The sequence below is a fragment of the Amblyraja radiata genome, chromosome 6, assembly GCF_010909765.2.
Source record: "Amblyraja radiata isolate CabotCenter1 chromosome 6, sAmbRad1.1.pri, whole genome shotgun sequence".
Lineage (NCBI taxonomy): Eukaryota > Metazoa > Chordata > Chondrichthyes > Rajiformes > Rajidae > Amblyraja > Amblyraja radiata.
Window position 1 is genome coordinate 18,687,257 of NC_045961.1, and position 12,981 is coordinate 18,700,237.

At 43.0% G+C, this 12,981-nt stretch overlaps 1 protein-coding gene across 5 annotated transcripts in view; it reads right to left on the minus strand.

The window, feature by feature from the left end:
- LOC116974125 (F-box-like/WD repeat-containing protein TBL1XR1) overlaps positions 1 to 12,981 on the minus strand; it is a 211,660-nt gene that overhangs the window by 31,446 nt on the left and 167,233 nt on the right. For 4 of the 5 annotated variants that reach the window (XM_033022282.1, XM_033022285.1, XM_033022286.1 and 1 more), the window contains one exon: positions 5,706 to 5,812. In XM_033022282.1, coding sequence (XP_032878173.1) covers positions 5,706 to 5,763 — 58 coding nt within the window. In that variant the 5' untranslated portion in view covers positions 5,764 to 5,812. Of the gene's footprint in view, positions 1 to 5,705; positions 5,829 to 12,981 lie in introns of all 5 variants that reach the window. The other variant, XM_033022284.1, reaches the window with a different exon arrangement.

Below are 12,981 nucleotides of genomic sequence, written 5' to 3' on the forward strand. Positions count from 1 at the left end.
GTGGGAATAACTGCAGCAATGTTTAGATTATTGGAGGTGAAATTTACTTATGAACTTCCTCAAACACCAATTCCTCTATATCTGAAATATATTTTGACAATTCCTAATATTTAATACATATATAGATAATAAATGAATCCTCGAGTTACAAGATATCAGGTTTACACTAGAATTGAAAAGTGCCATTTGCATATAGTATTGTATATTGAGGTTGATCCTTTGTTTTATAATGGCCTTGTTTAAGGTTGTTGGGAACTATGCGCTTGTTATATGGTCATAGTCATACAACGTAGAAACAGGCCATTCAGCCCAACTTGCCCACATGTTCTATCTACACCAGTCCCACCTGCCTGTGTTTGGCCCATATCCCTCTAAACCTATCCTATCCATGTACCTGCCTAAATGTTTCTTAATCGTTGCAATAGTATCTGCCTCAACTCACTCCTCCGGCAGCTCGTTCTATACATCCACCACCCTTCGTGTAGAAAGGTTACCTCTCAGGTTTCTATTAAATCTTTCCCACTTCACCTTAAACCTGCCCTCTGGTTCTCGATTCCCCTACTCTGGGCAAAAGACTCTGTGCGTTTACCAGATTTATTCCTCTCATGATTTGTACACCTCTGTAAGATCACCCTTTAGCCTCCTGCAGTCTAAGGAATAAAGCCCACGCCTGTTCAACCTCTCCCTGCAGCTCAGACCCTCTAGAGCTGGCAACATCCTCGTGAATCTTCACTGCACCCTTTCCAGCTTCACATCTTTACTGTAATATGGTGAGCAAAACTGAACACAATCCTCTAAATGTGGTCTCACCAATGTCTTATATAACTGTAATATGACCTCCCAACTATACTCTGACTGATGAAGATTTCAGTTAATGTGCTGAAAGCCTTTTTGACCACCCTAGCTACTTGTGATGTCACTTTCAAGGAATGGTACCATTTACGGAATTGAAACAAAAACAGGCTCTTCGGCCCAACTCATCCATGCCCAATAAGATGCCCCATCTAAAATAGTCCAATTTGTTCATGTTATGCCCATATCTCTCGAACCTTTTGTGTCCACTTACCTATCCAAATGTCTGAAGGGTGATCTTATATGAAGCAAATAAAATCATGAAGGGAATAGAATGGGTGAATGCATTGTATTTTTCCCATGATAGGGCAATCAGGAACCAGAGAACATTGATATATGGCGAGAGAGGAAATATATAATAGGCTCTACATCAGTTTACTGTGCATCATGTAAGACACAAACATTATGGGCTGAAGGGCCTGTCTCTGTGCTGTACTGTTTTGTGTAACCAGAGGGGAAACTTCTTCACACAAAGAGTTGTGGGTATGTGGAACGAGCTACCAGAGGAGATTGGTCAGGCAGGTACTATCACACGATTTACAAGGCGTTTGGACAGGTACATGGATAGGAAAGGTTTTGAGGGATATGGGCCAAACGCAGGCAGGTGGAAGTAGATGGGGCATCTTGGTTGGTATGGGCAAGTTGGGACAAAGGGCCTGTTTCCATGCTCTATAACTCCACCAATCAACTACAATCTCAAATTGTTCACCAATGATGAACACAGTTTTCGTTGGAGGAAAATAGCGGAGTCCAAAACAAATCACCGGTTGAATCACCAAATATTTATTCCAATAAAAAAAATATGCTGATGTTTCAAATCTGAATTTTAAACAGAAATGTCGGGTTCATAAAACTGAATACATTTTAAAAGCACAAACACAAGCCCTTTGGATGTTTTTGAATTATTTATCATTTTGTATTTTAAACTGTCACATTTTTATCAGTTTAAGGTGAGAGGGAACGGATAGGGATGGTATAAGTTTAAAAGTTTACAGGGGTATTGGGCAAATGGGACCAGTTTAGATGGGGTCTGGATTGGCATGGACTGAAGAGCCTGTATCTGTGCCATGTGACTGCAATGGTTTTTACGCTCTCCATGCATTGCGAATTGACAAAGTAAAGGTTGGCAATCTAAAGGGCCTGTCCCACTGTGTGAGGTAATTCAAGAGCTCTCCCGAGTTTAAAAAAAAATCAAACTAATGGTAAGCACGTAGAATGTACGTAGCGGGTACGTCGGAGCTCGGAACGTCTCTTAGCGGCTCGTAACGCTAACGGCAGGTACTCGGGAAATGCGGTAAGCTCGTGAAGATTTTTCAACATGTTGCAAAATATCCACGAGAGCCCCGAGCACCAACGAGCGGCTATTACCGTAAAGGGCCTGTCCCACTGTACGAGGTAATTCAAGAGTTCTCCCGAGTTTCCCCTGATTCGAATTCGGAGAATGACGGTAATAGCCGCTCGTGTGTACTCAGGGCACTCGTGAACATTTTTCAACATGTTGAAAAATCTTCACGAGCTTACCGCGTTTCCCGAGTACCTGCCATTAGCGTTACGAGCCGCTAAGAGACGTCCCGAGCTCCGACGTACCCGCTACGTACATTCTACGTACTTACCACGAGCTTGATTTTTTTTTAAACTCTGGAGAGCTCTTGGGTAAACTCGTACAGTGGGACAGGCCCTTAATTCTCCAAGTTCGAATCAGGGGAAACGCGGGAGAACTCGTGAATTAGCTCATACAGTGGGACAGGCCACTCGCTAGAATTTAGAAGATTGAGGGGGGATCTTACAGAAACTTACAAAATTCTTAAGGGGTTGGACAGGCTAGATGCAGGAAGATTGTTCCCGATGTTGGGGAAGTCCAGAACAAGGGGTCACAGTTTAAGGATAAGGGGGAAATCTTTTAGGACCGAGATGAGGAAAACATTTTTCACACAGAGTGTGGTGAATCACTGGAATTCTCTGTCACAGAAGGTAGTTGAGGCCAGTTCATTGGCTATATTTAAGAGGGAGTTAGATGTGGCCCTTGTGGCTAAAGGGATCAGGGGGTATGGAGAGAAGGCAGGTACAGGATACTGAGTTGGATGATCAGCCATGATCATATTGAATGGCGGTGCAGGCTCGAAGGGCCGAATGGCCTACTCCTGCACCTATTTTCTATGTTTCTATGTTTAACACCAGATAACACATGGAATGTTGACAGAATGGTGTTGATAACTTACCACAGTTTCACAAAGTATGTTCATTAATAAACACCATTTTGGGTTCTTTTTATGTGCTTTCTAATATTAGGTTCAATTAATGAAATGAAAAATATGCCACAAAGTGTTGTGATTTGAATCTTCAAACTGTATTCATGTAATAGTTTTCAGAAGTGGACCTGTGGATTCACAAGTGGGAGTTTGGCAGGTCTGGCACGGAAGCAGTCCTTGGGCCATTTCTGTTTAAACAGTCGCATTGATATCAACAAATGAGGGTGAGAATCTGGCTCCTGTGAGAACTGTTCATTCATCAATTTCTGAGCTCCGACTTGCTGGGGTTGAAGATTGCTCTGTGACGAAACGGAGGAAGATTGCAGCCAGCCTCAGCAGTTACTGTACCACCAGCATCTCAGCAAGCTGCCCTTCATGAATCGTCATGTTGCTCGAGACAATTACCCAAATATTTGTGCATTAGATAGCTCTTTTAACCGTGTGATAGGGCAGGAAGGTGAACTATTAATTATAATATAAAACAAAGTGCTGGAGTAACTAAGCGGGACAGGCAGCATCTCTGGAGAGAAGGAATGCGTGAGGTTTCAGGTCGAGACCCTTTTTCAGACGAGTCAGGGGAATGGGAAACGAGAGACATACACAGTGGTGTAGAGAGAAATTTCTTAATCTGGAGACTAGCCAATTGTGCGAATCAGATGTGAAACCCGCTGAGTTACTCCAGCACTTTGCGTGATTGATGCAAGACTTTTGTTCACCTTGACAAACATGGCACAGACATTACTCTTTCACATAACAAAGGTGCTTACTTGTATGAATTTTGAGGATAGATGGGGAGGAGGTTAGGGGGGGGGGTGTATTCTGTGTGTTATTGCCAGATTTCCTCTGCATTTAAGGCCAGAGGGTTTGGGATTTCACACATGACAGTGGAATTTCTAATCTGTAACAGACATTATGTGGCAGCACCTTCCCTCTGCTCTTTGTGGAGCCCTTTATAAAAGTGAAAAGTTGCTGACATACTCGTCTCTTTCAACTTGAAACTTGCTAAAGTCCTGTAATATGTTACATCAAACAACGCACAAGGAATGACAAGAGTAGGCCTGTAATTAAGATCACAGCTAGTCTCATTCCTCTTCTATGCCATTTATCCCTATTCCTCAATCAGTCAAATATGTAAAGTGGAGGTGGATAAATATTTATAATAATCCATCTCTCACCACTGGCTGGCAGAGAATTCCAGAGTCTCCCAACCCTGGTGCAGACTATTTTTCTCGGATGAATATAATATAGAAAACTGAAGGTGAGGGAACACTTGTGTCAGTTAACATGCATTCAGGTCCACAGTTGTGATGTTGCAGTAACTTATTCATGTTTTCTGAGCCCACTCTTCATGCACAACTCATGGTAAACATGCTTGAATTTGCAGTGTTGCAGACCACATCCATCCTTGCAGATTATTGGCACCATCTTCCCCAACCTCCACCAGCGGCTGAGGCCGGCGTTCCCACCGCCCGTGTTACTGAGCACCACACACCCAACGTCATGTTGCTGCTGATGTCTGAACCCTTCACTGCCCCCTGGAGGATGCCCGATCCCACCTCATCTTCATGCATACCCCGCCTCCCAACACCACACTAGACACTGGTTATCACCAGTGACTTAGATTCTCACAGCAAACCTTCATGGTCACAGGGGTAATGTCGTCAACACAAATGGGCAAATTAAAGAATTAAAACACATGACTAAAATTCCACTTAATAAGTTAAATAAGAACATTGCTATAGCAAGATAAATGTACATAACAGATTGGATTTAATTTTTTCCTATTAAATGTAAAACAAACACTAAACCTTAATGTTCAGGCATGTGGTGATCTACAGATAATTACCAAGCAGTCTCTTATCAAATAGAGTCATAGTCATACAGTACAGAAACTTCAGCCCAGCTTGCTCATGCTGACCCAGGCTCCCCATCTACATGTAGTACAACTTATTGCCATATACAGTCAGTCACCAGTACAATATTCTAACTGTGCCATGCAATGCATTCCAGCACTCATTCGGAATCTGCCCTGACTCTTTACATTGCTTCTGGCTGCCAGCTGTGAAGGGCGAACACAGATAGAAGAAATCATATCCTCAGGAATGCCTGGCCCACCAATAGACACCACAAATCAATGCTGAGGAATTATTGATCAGACAAAGGTAAGGCTGTGTGTTGAGGATTGTGAAGAAGAAACTCTGAGCATTCCAATTGATTAAGCAGTTCATATGGAAATCCCCAAATACCAATAAATTCTCTTTTGAAACTGTGAATATGTAAAGTCTGCTTATTTGTATGTGAAACTGTTCAGACAATGCTATTACTGTGCAAGTGCCACCCACACAGTAGCCACCTTCATGGCTTGAATGCCCTCCAGTGCAAAGTGCATATGCTTATGTCCAGGGACTGAGCCAAAGTGTAGAAGTGGGCCTAGCTTTCCAATAAACCAACCAACCAAACATTAAAAGCTGAGCTTCTCATATCAGCTTTATTGAAAAATTAAACGATGGAACATTAACTATGGAAGCTTCTGCATGTAACATAACGATCAGTAACTTTTACAATCTATCGAGAACCTGCTGTGATTCAGATGAATATTCTTACCCGATTCTTGGAGATATCGATAAACCAGGAAATTTACTTCGTCACTGGTTATGCTCATCTTAGCCCCACCTCAAACTGTGAGGTTCACGAGCAGTGCAAGCGATGCCCTGTTGTAGAAGGAACCAGAAATTGAAAGTTTAATATTTTTCATCAGACTTTATGGCAATTAACAGGATTAATTATAAACAAAAAATATATTGAAACAGGCCCTTCGGCTCAACAGGTCCAAGTTGAAAACTGTCCATATACACTGGTGCCACCTGTCCGTGTATGGTCCAAAGCCCTTGAAGTGTTTCCTCTCCATGTACCTGTCCTAGTTCATACTATGGGGTGACTGAGCATTAAAGAGGGGTGACGTGCTCCAAATTACTACAAACTTGAATTCAAGCAAGCAAATTCAAATGTCAGAATCTGTCTTCTTGCCACATATATATAAAAGTGGAACAAAGAGCCAGGTTACAATTGTACAGCCGCACTACAAGGGAAATAGTGATACCCGCCGGAAGAACATACTATTTGATCCCAGTACTAAAACCAGCAGTGTTTAAACTGATGTGCAGCATTCCGACAAGCGTTTATTCCTGGCAAAAATTGATGCCAGATTAGAATTAAACAGACCTTGCTCTGGACTCCGACTTCTCTGAACATGACCAATAACAAATCTTTTTAACCTTGAAGATTTTATCCCATTGAACTCTCACAGACTATGCACAAATATAGATCAAGTAGTCAGCTGAAACTCATTCATTCAATAATCCTGAGATACACTTCATCAATTTCAAAGTAATAAATTTAAACTGACTCAGTATTCACAAGTGAGGAGAGAAGATGTTAACTTTGAATCCATAAAATGCTTCCTAATTCCTTTCTTAATTGGTCTGGGTCTGATTTTATTATTATTAACAATCCTACATTCCACATGAGAGGAAAGAGTTTCTCTCCATAGCTCCTATCAAATCAATACCGTTTTATCAACTTTTAACCAAGCGAATACACCCCAAGTTTTGTCTGTCATGATGTGACACTCTGCACCACACGGGGGAAACACACGTGATGAATCTATGTACTGTACTGTAACACGTGTGTTGAATCCGTGTACAGTACGGGAACATGTGATGAATCAGTGTACAGTATACACATGGTGAATCCGTGTGCAGTACGGGAACACACATGGTGAATCCGTGTGCAGTACGGAAACATGTGATGAATCCATGTACAGTACAAGAACCTGGCATGAGAGGAAAAAATGAAAAAAGAGGAAGAGAGATGAGGGTTTTTGACCATTTTTGATAATTGTACCTTAAAATGACACCATTTGCTTGTTTACCCTTAATTTGTACTGCAATTCTTTTTTATTGGACCTTAAAATAACACATTTTACTTGCTTGTCACAGAAAATTTGTGATAATCATACCTTAAAATGACACCAACTCCTTGCTTGTTTTCACTTAATAATAATAATAAATTTTATTTAATGGGCGCCTTTCATACATCTCAAGGACACCTTACATAGTAATCGAAATAAAACATATAATCGGAATAAAACAAGTAATTAAAGACATCACAGTGACACAAATTAAAAACAGAATTCAATCCAAAAACAGAAAATCAAAAACACAGTGTGAAAAGAGAGCAGCGGCAGCCAAAGCGCGCCAGCGTCCACTCTCTCTTCACGGCAGCCATCTTGGACACAGACCTACAGGACCACAATTAGACAAAACAATCATCCCCCCACAGTGGATAGCACTGTGGAGGAAGGCACAATGTCCAGTCCCCACCCCATGTTCACCCCAAACTCAGGCCTATTGAGGCCACCGCAGTTGCCTCTACGGAGGCCCGATGTCCCTGGCCGTTCTCACCGGGTGGTCTTGCCCCGGCGTCGGGAGAGTCCTTTCGGCGGCTGGGCCACTTGGAACGGCCGCTTCTTGGTTGGAGCCCGCGGCTGCCGAAGCCGACAAGGCCGCGCCGGTTTGGAGCTCCCAGGCTCCCGATGATAAAGTCGGCGCCCGCTCTCCTCACTGCCGCCTTGCCGCCTCTACGCACGCCGCCTCTCCGCTCCGCAAACCCGCAGCCCGGAGATGTTGCTCTCGGCGGTCCAGCTCGCCAGAGCTCCAGCGCGGCGACCCAGGCAAGGCATCGCCCGCTCCGCTCCGCTCCAGCGCTCCAATGCTGTGCCGCCACCCAGGCCGAGGTGCTGGGTGGTTCCCGCCAAGAAACGGCGCTCCAAGCCCGCTGGTAGGCCACGAGGACGGGTCGACGGGCAGCCCGGAAAAAAGGCTGCCACACCGACCAGGTAGGGACCTATAAATAAAGTAACACCTACCCCCCCACATTAAAAGACCATATCCCCTACAAACAAAAAAACAGGACTCACTAAAAACTAAAAAAAAACGAATTTAAGACGGACGGCTGCTGCTAGCAGCCGTTCACCAAGATGGCTCCTCCTCCTCTGTCATATTAAGACCGTACAGTTACAGTGTGAGCGTTGTGTTGTGTACGTAACTCTGTGCTCTCCGCCCCAACCCCGGTACGGTAGGCCGAGGGGACAGAGGGAAACCGCTAATCTACATGTGCGGAGTTGAGCGCTAGCCGTAGAGCCATTTATAGCGGCGAGTTAGACAATTTGTTTTTTAACTGAATTTCAAAATTCACGGAAATCCGCGGATCCACGCAGAAATCTCATGGCTGAAGAACACACATGGTGAATCCATTTACAGTACAGGAACACACATGGTGAATCCATTTACAGTACAGGAACACAAGTGAATCCTTGTACAGTATGGGAACACACATGAATCTGTGAACAGTATGGGAACACACATGGTGAATCCATGTACAGTACAGCAACATACATGGTGAATCCATGTACAGTACAGGAACACACATGGTGAAACCATGTACAGTACGGGAACACAAGTGAGTCCATGTACAGTATGGGAACACACATGAATCTGTGTACAGTACGGGGACACAAGACGGGCTGAACCAGCAGGTATCTGAGCCAGCTCTGGAAAGCATGAAACATCACATTTTTACGTTTATTTTCCAACTGTACTGTGGCCGTGCTTGCTTCTGTAACATTAAAGGTTTAGCTGTTTGTTGATATGACATAACCGTGAGGCATGTGGACTCCGCACCTCTTCATCTTACTCTGCCTCTCAATATAAACATCCTTCACATCCATTATATCAATGGATTATCAAAAATATTACGCAGCAATACAACACAAGGCAAAAATTTACCATATATCATGCAATTCATAACTATGAATTATGAATAATGCTAATTTTACAACACCATCCATATGAAAAACATTTGTTGTTGGGTGCGAGGTTCAAGGGGTGATAGAGATCGGATTCAACTTTTTCCAATGCTATTAAACCACTCCAACACAGCAAACTGTCATATTCCACGTCCATTCCATTTCCCACATCGCTAGCTGCACTATCTCACCTTCTGCTGTTATCAGGCAACTAAATGATCCTTTCATAAGTCGGGCTGTAGTCCTGATCCCCCAACCAGTCTCATTGCAGACCTTACACTTTGTAAAAATCTTTAATCTAACACTACAATGCTGTAACACTATATTCTACACTCCAGTACTTTTCTCAATGCACTGCCATTGTACTTGAGTATGGCTTGATTGTGCTCTTTTACGGCATGATCTGACTGGATAGCACACAAGGCTTTTCACTCTACCTCGATATACGTGACAATAATAAACCAATACCAATCTGCAACTGTAATTAATTTTGGGTAAGCTGTGAAATGCTATTTTTATCACTTTAATATTTGGTTCCAACAAGGAACTGCCCTGTTTAAATGTTTAAACAAACTTTCGGTAATATCAAAAAAAGGCTTCTGGATATATCTTGTCAGCAACTAAATTTACTGATAAAAAGCAGAGTTTATATGAGCCTGCTGCATCTACAGCTGTACATAGGACAGCACAATTTATTAACTTAGGGATTTGAATGTTGAGTGATCTGTCTGGTGCTTTCTACCATCTGATCAGGTCAGCAGGTTTGCAATTGATAGGACTACGGGTAGGGTTCCAAGTGGAAAGCTAGCCAAGCAAAGTCTGCTGTTTCTCTGGGCCTGGTTCACTAATAGATACAAAGGGCAATGATGATATCTGCACAGAAGCCCAGAGATGTATCGCATAGCATCTGCTCGGGGCTCAGCTCATTTAAAGCATTCCTAGCATACAGCACGGCATCAAAACAGCAGCAAAACTAAAGGGCCGGTCCCACTGCGGGGACCTAATTGGCGAGTTCTCGCGAGTTTGCCCTCGACTTGTACTCGCAGCATGGTCGACACAAAGTCCGAGGAGGTCTTTGTAACTCTCCTTCATGCTCAAGAGTAGTACTCGAGGCCTCAGTTAGGTCGCGGCGTTTTTTTAGCATGCTGAAAAATGCCCGCAAGTAAAAAAGGCCGCCATGGGAAAAAAGTCAATATTGTTTTTACACATAGGTTTAGTTGAAGTAGGTTGTAGTAGGTCGGCATGTTATTCGTAGGTAATCGAAGACAATCAAAGGTAATCGAGGGTAGTCGAAGGTAATCGAAGGTAATCGAAGATAGTCTTCAACGAGGTCGAAGGAGGTCATCTTCACTCTCCACTATTCGGTGTCCAATTTTCCCGAAGCTAGTCAAAGCTAGTTTAAGCTAGTCTTCAACATAGTCAAAGGAGGTCAAAGGAGATCGAAGGAGGTCTTCAACATAGTCGAAGGAGGTCGAAGGAGATTGAAGGAGGTCTTCTACATAGTCGTAGGAGGTCTTTAACATATTCGTAGGAGGTTCTCTACATAGTCAAGGAAGGTCGAAGGAGGTCTTCTACCTCGGTGATACAACACGACCATGACACTTTTTCATACTCTCCTAAACTCTTCTACACTCGCAAATTAGGTCCCCGCAGTGGGACAGGCCCTTAAACCTTCCGGGGTGGGGAATAAGAGACAAGAGAGTTAACTTACTTATTGTGTTGTATTTTCCATTAATTTACATGTGTTATATTTTCCATTAACTATGCTATAAATATGTCTGAAGTATGTTACTGTGTCATGTAACAATCTGCACAGGTCTTCAAGAGGTGATACCGCTCGATTAATGATGCAGAGAATTAGCCTGAGCCAAATGCATTCAAATATGACATTAATCTCAATAGCAACTGAAGGCTAGATGATCACCTCATGCAGTCATTATAAGCTCACTTCACAGATAGACCGCGGTGGCGAAGGTTTGATCAACAAAGTTGAGCTAAAGGTTAGAGAAGCTTCTTTGTGATTGTACACATTCAGGTGGAACAAGCATTCACTGACTATCCCGTCAGAGAAGAAATAATAAACAACTCATTACAAGCTGTAACAGGTCATTAACATTCCTCCTGGGGTGGGTTGGGCAGGGAAGGGGACAGAAGAATCCAGGAAACAATGCAAGGCGAGGATGCAGGAGGGAGATAGAGTGCCCTCCATAATGTTTGGGACAAAGATTATTTATTTGCCGCTGTATTCCACAATTTGAGATTTGTTATTGAAAAAAATCACATGTGGTCAGAAACATAGAAAATAGGTGCAGGAGGAGACCATTTGGCACTTCGGGCCATTCAATGTGATCATGGCTGATCATCCACAATCAGTAACCCATGCCTGCCTTCTCCCCATATCCCTTGATTCCACTAGCCCCTAGAACTCTATCTAACTCTCTTTTAAATTCATCCAGTGAATTGGCCTCTACCGCCTTCCTGCAGAGAATTCCACAAATTCACAACTTTCTGGGTGAAAATGTTTTTTCTCATCTCAGTTTTAAATGGCTTCCCCTTTATTCTTAGACTGTGGCCCCTGGTTCTGGATGCCCCCAAACACTGGGAACAATTTTCCTGCATCTAGCTTGTCCAGTCCTTTTATAATTTTATATGATTCTATAAGATCTCCTCTCATCCTTCTAAATTCCAGTGAATACAAGCCCAGTCTTTCCAATGTTCCCTCATATGACATACAAGCCAAGAATATTGAGGCATTTGTTTGAACTTGAGCAGATAGGATGTGTTTATACACTTCAGAATTCATTATGCCACTACCATCAGCAGTTGTATCATCAATGAAGATAAGTGAGCCAGTACCTTCAGCAGCCATACATGCCCAGGCCATAACACCCCCACCTCAGTGTTTCACCGATGGGGTGGTATGCTTTAGATCTTGGGCAGTTCCTTCTCTCCTCCATACTTTGCTCTTGCCATCACTCTGATATAAGTTAATCTTCGGTACACAAAAATGCTGGAGAAACTCAGCGGGTGCAGCAGCATCTATGGAGCGAAGGAAATAGGCGACGTTTCGGGCCGAAACCCTTCTAAGTTAATCTTCGTCTCATTTGTCCACAAGGCCTTTTTCCAGAACCGTGGTTGCTCTTTTAAGCACTTCTTGGCAAACTGTAACCTGGCCATCCTATTTTTGCGGCTAACCAGAGCTAATCAGTCGCCCCTGTATTTCTGTTCATGAAGTCTTCCGCGGACAGTGGTCATTGACAAATCCACACCTGACTCCTGAAGTGTGTTTCTGATCTGTCGGACAGGTGTTTGGGGCTTTTTCTTTATTATAGAGAGAATTCTTCTGTCATCAGCTGTGGAGGTCTTCCTTGGCCTGCCAGTCCCTTTGTGATTAGTAAGCTCACCAGTGCTCTCTTTCTTCTTAATGATGTTCCAAACAGTTGATTTTGGTAAGCCTAAGGTTTGACTGATGTCTCTAACAGTTTTATTCTTGTTTCTTAGTCTCATAATGGCTTCTTTGACTTTCATTGGCACAACTTTGGTCCTCATGTTGATAAACAGCAATAAAAGTTTCCAAAGGTGATGGAAAGACTGGAGGAAAGACTAGGTGCTGAGAGCTCTCTTATACCTGCATTAAGGATGCAATTAAACACATCTGAGCAATTACAAAGACCTGTGAAGCCATCTGTCCCAAACATTATGGTGCCCTAAAATGGGAGGACATGTATAAACACTGCTGTAATTTCTACATGGTTAAACCAAAATGTATAAAAATGGCCTTTAATAAAATCTGATAAAATTGTGGAATAAATAAATGATGGGTCTTTGTCCCAAACATAATGGAGGGCACTGTAGATGGGCTACACCCATAAATTGGCAGTACTGTGAAAGATTTCCATGCTGGCCCTAATAACCAATTCAACATTCAAACCTTTCATGTTGGACAAGTTAACAGAGTGTGACAAGAAATGAACTGGTCGATCCCACAGTCCAAGTCTCCAGCTGGGAACATCA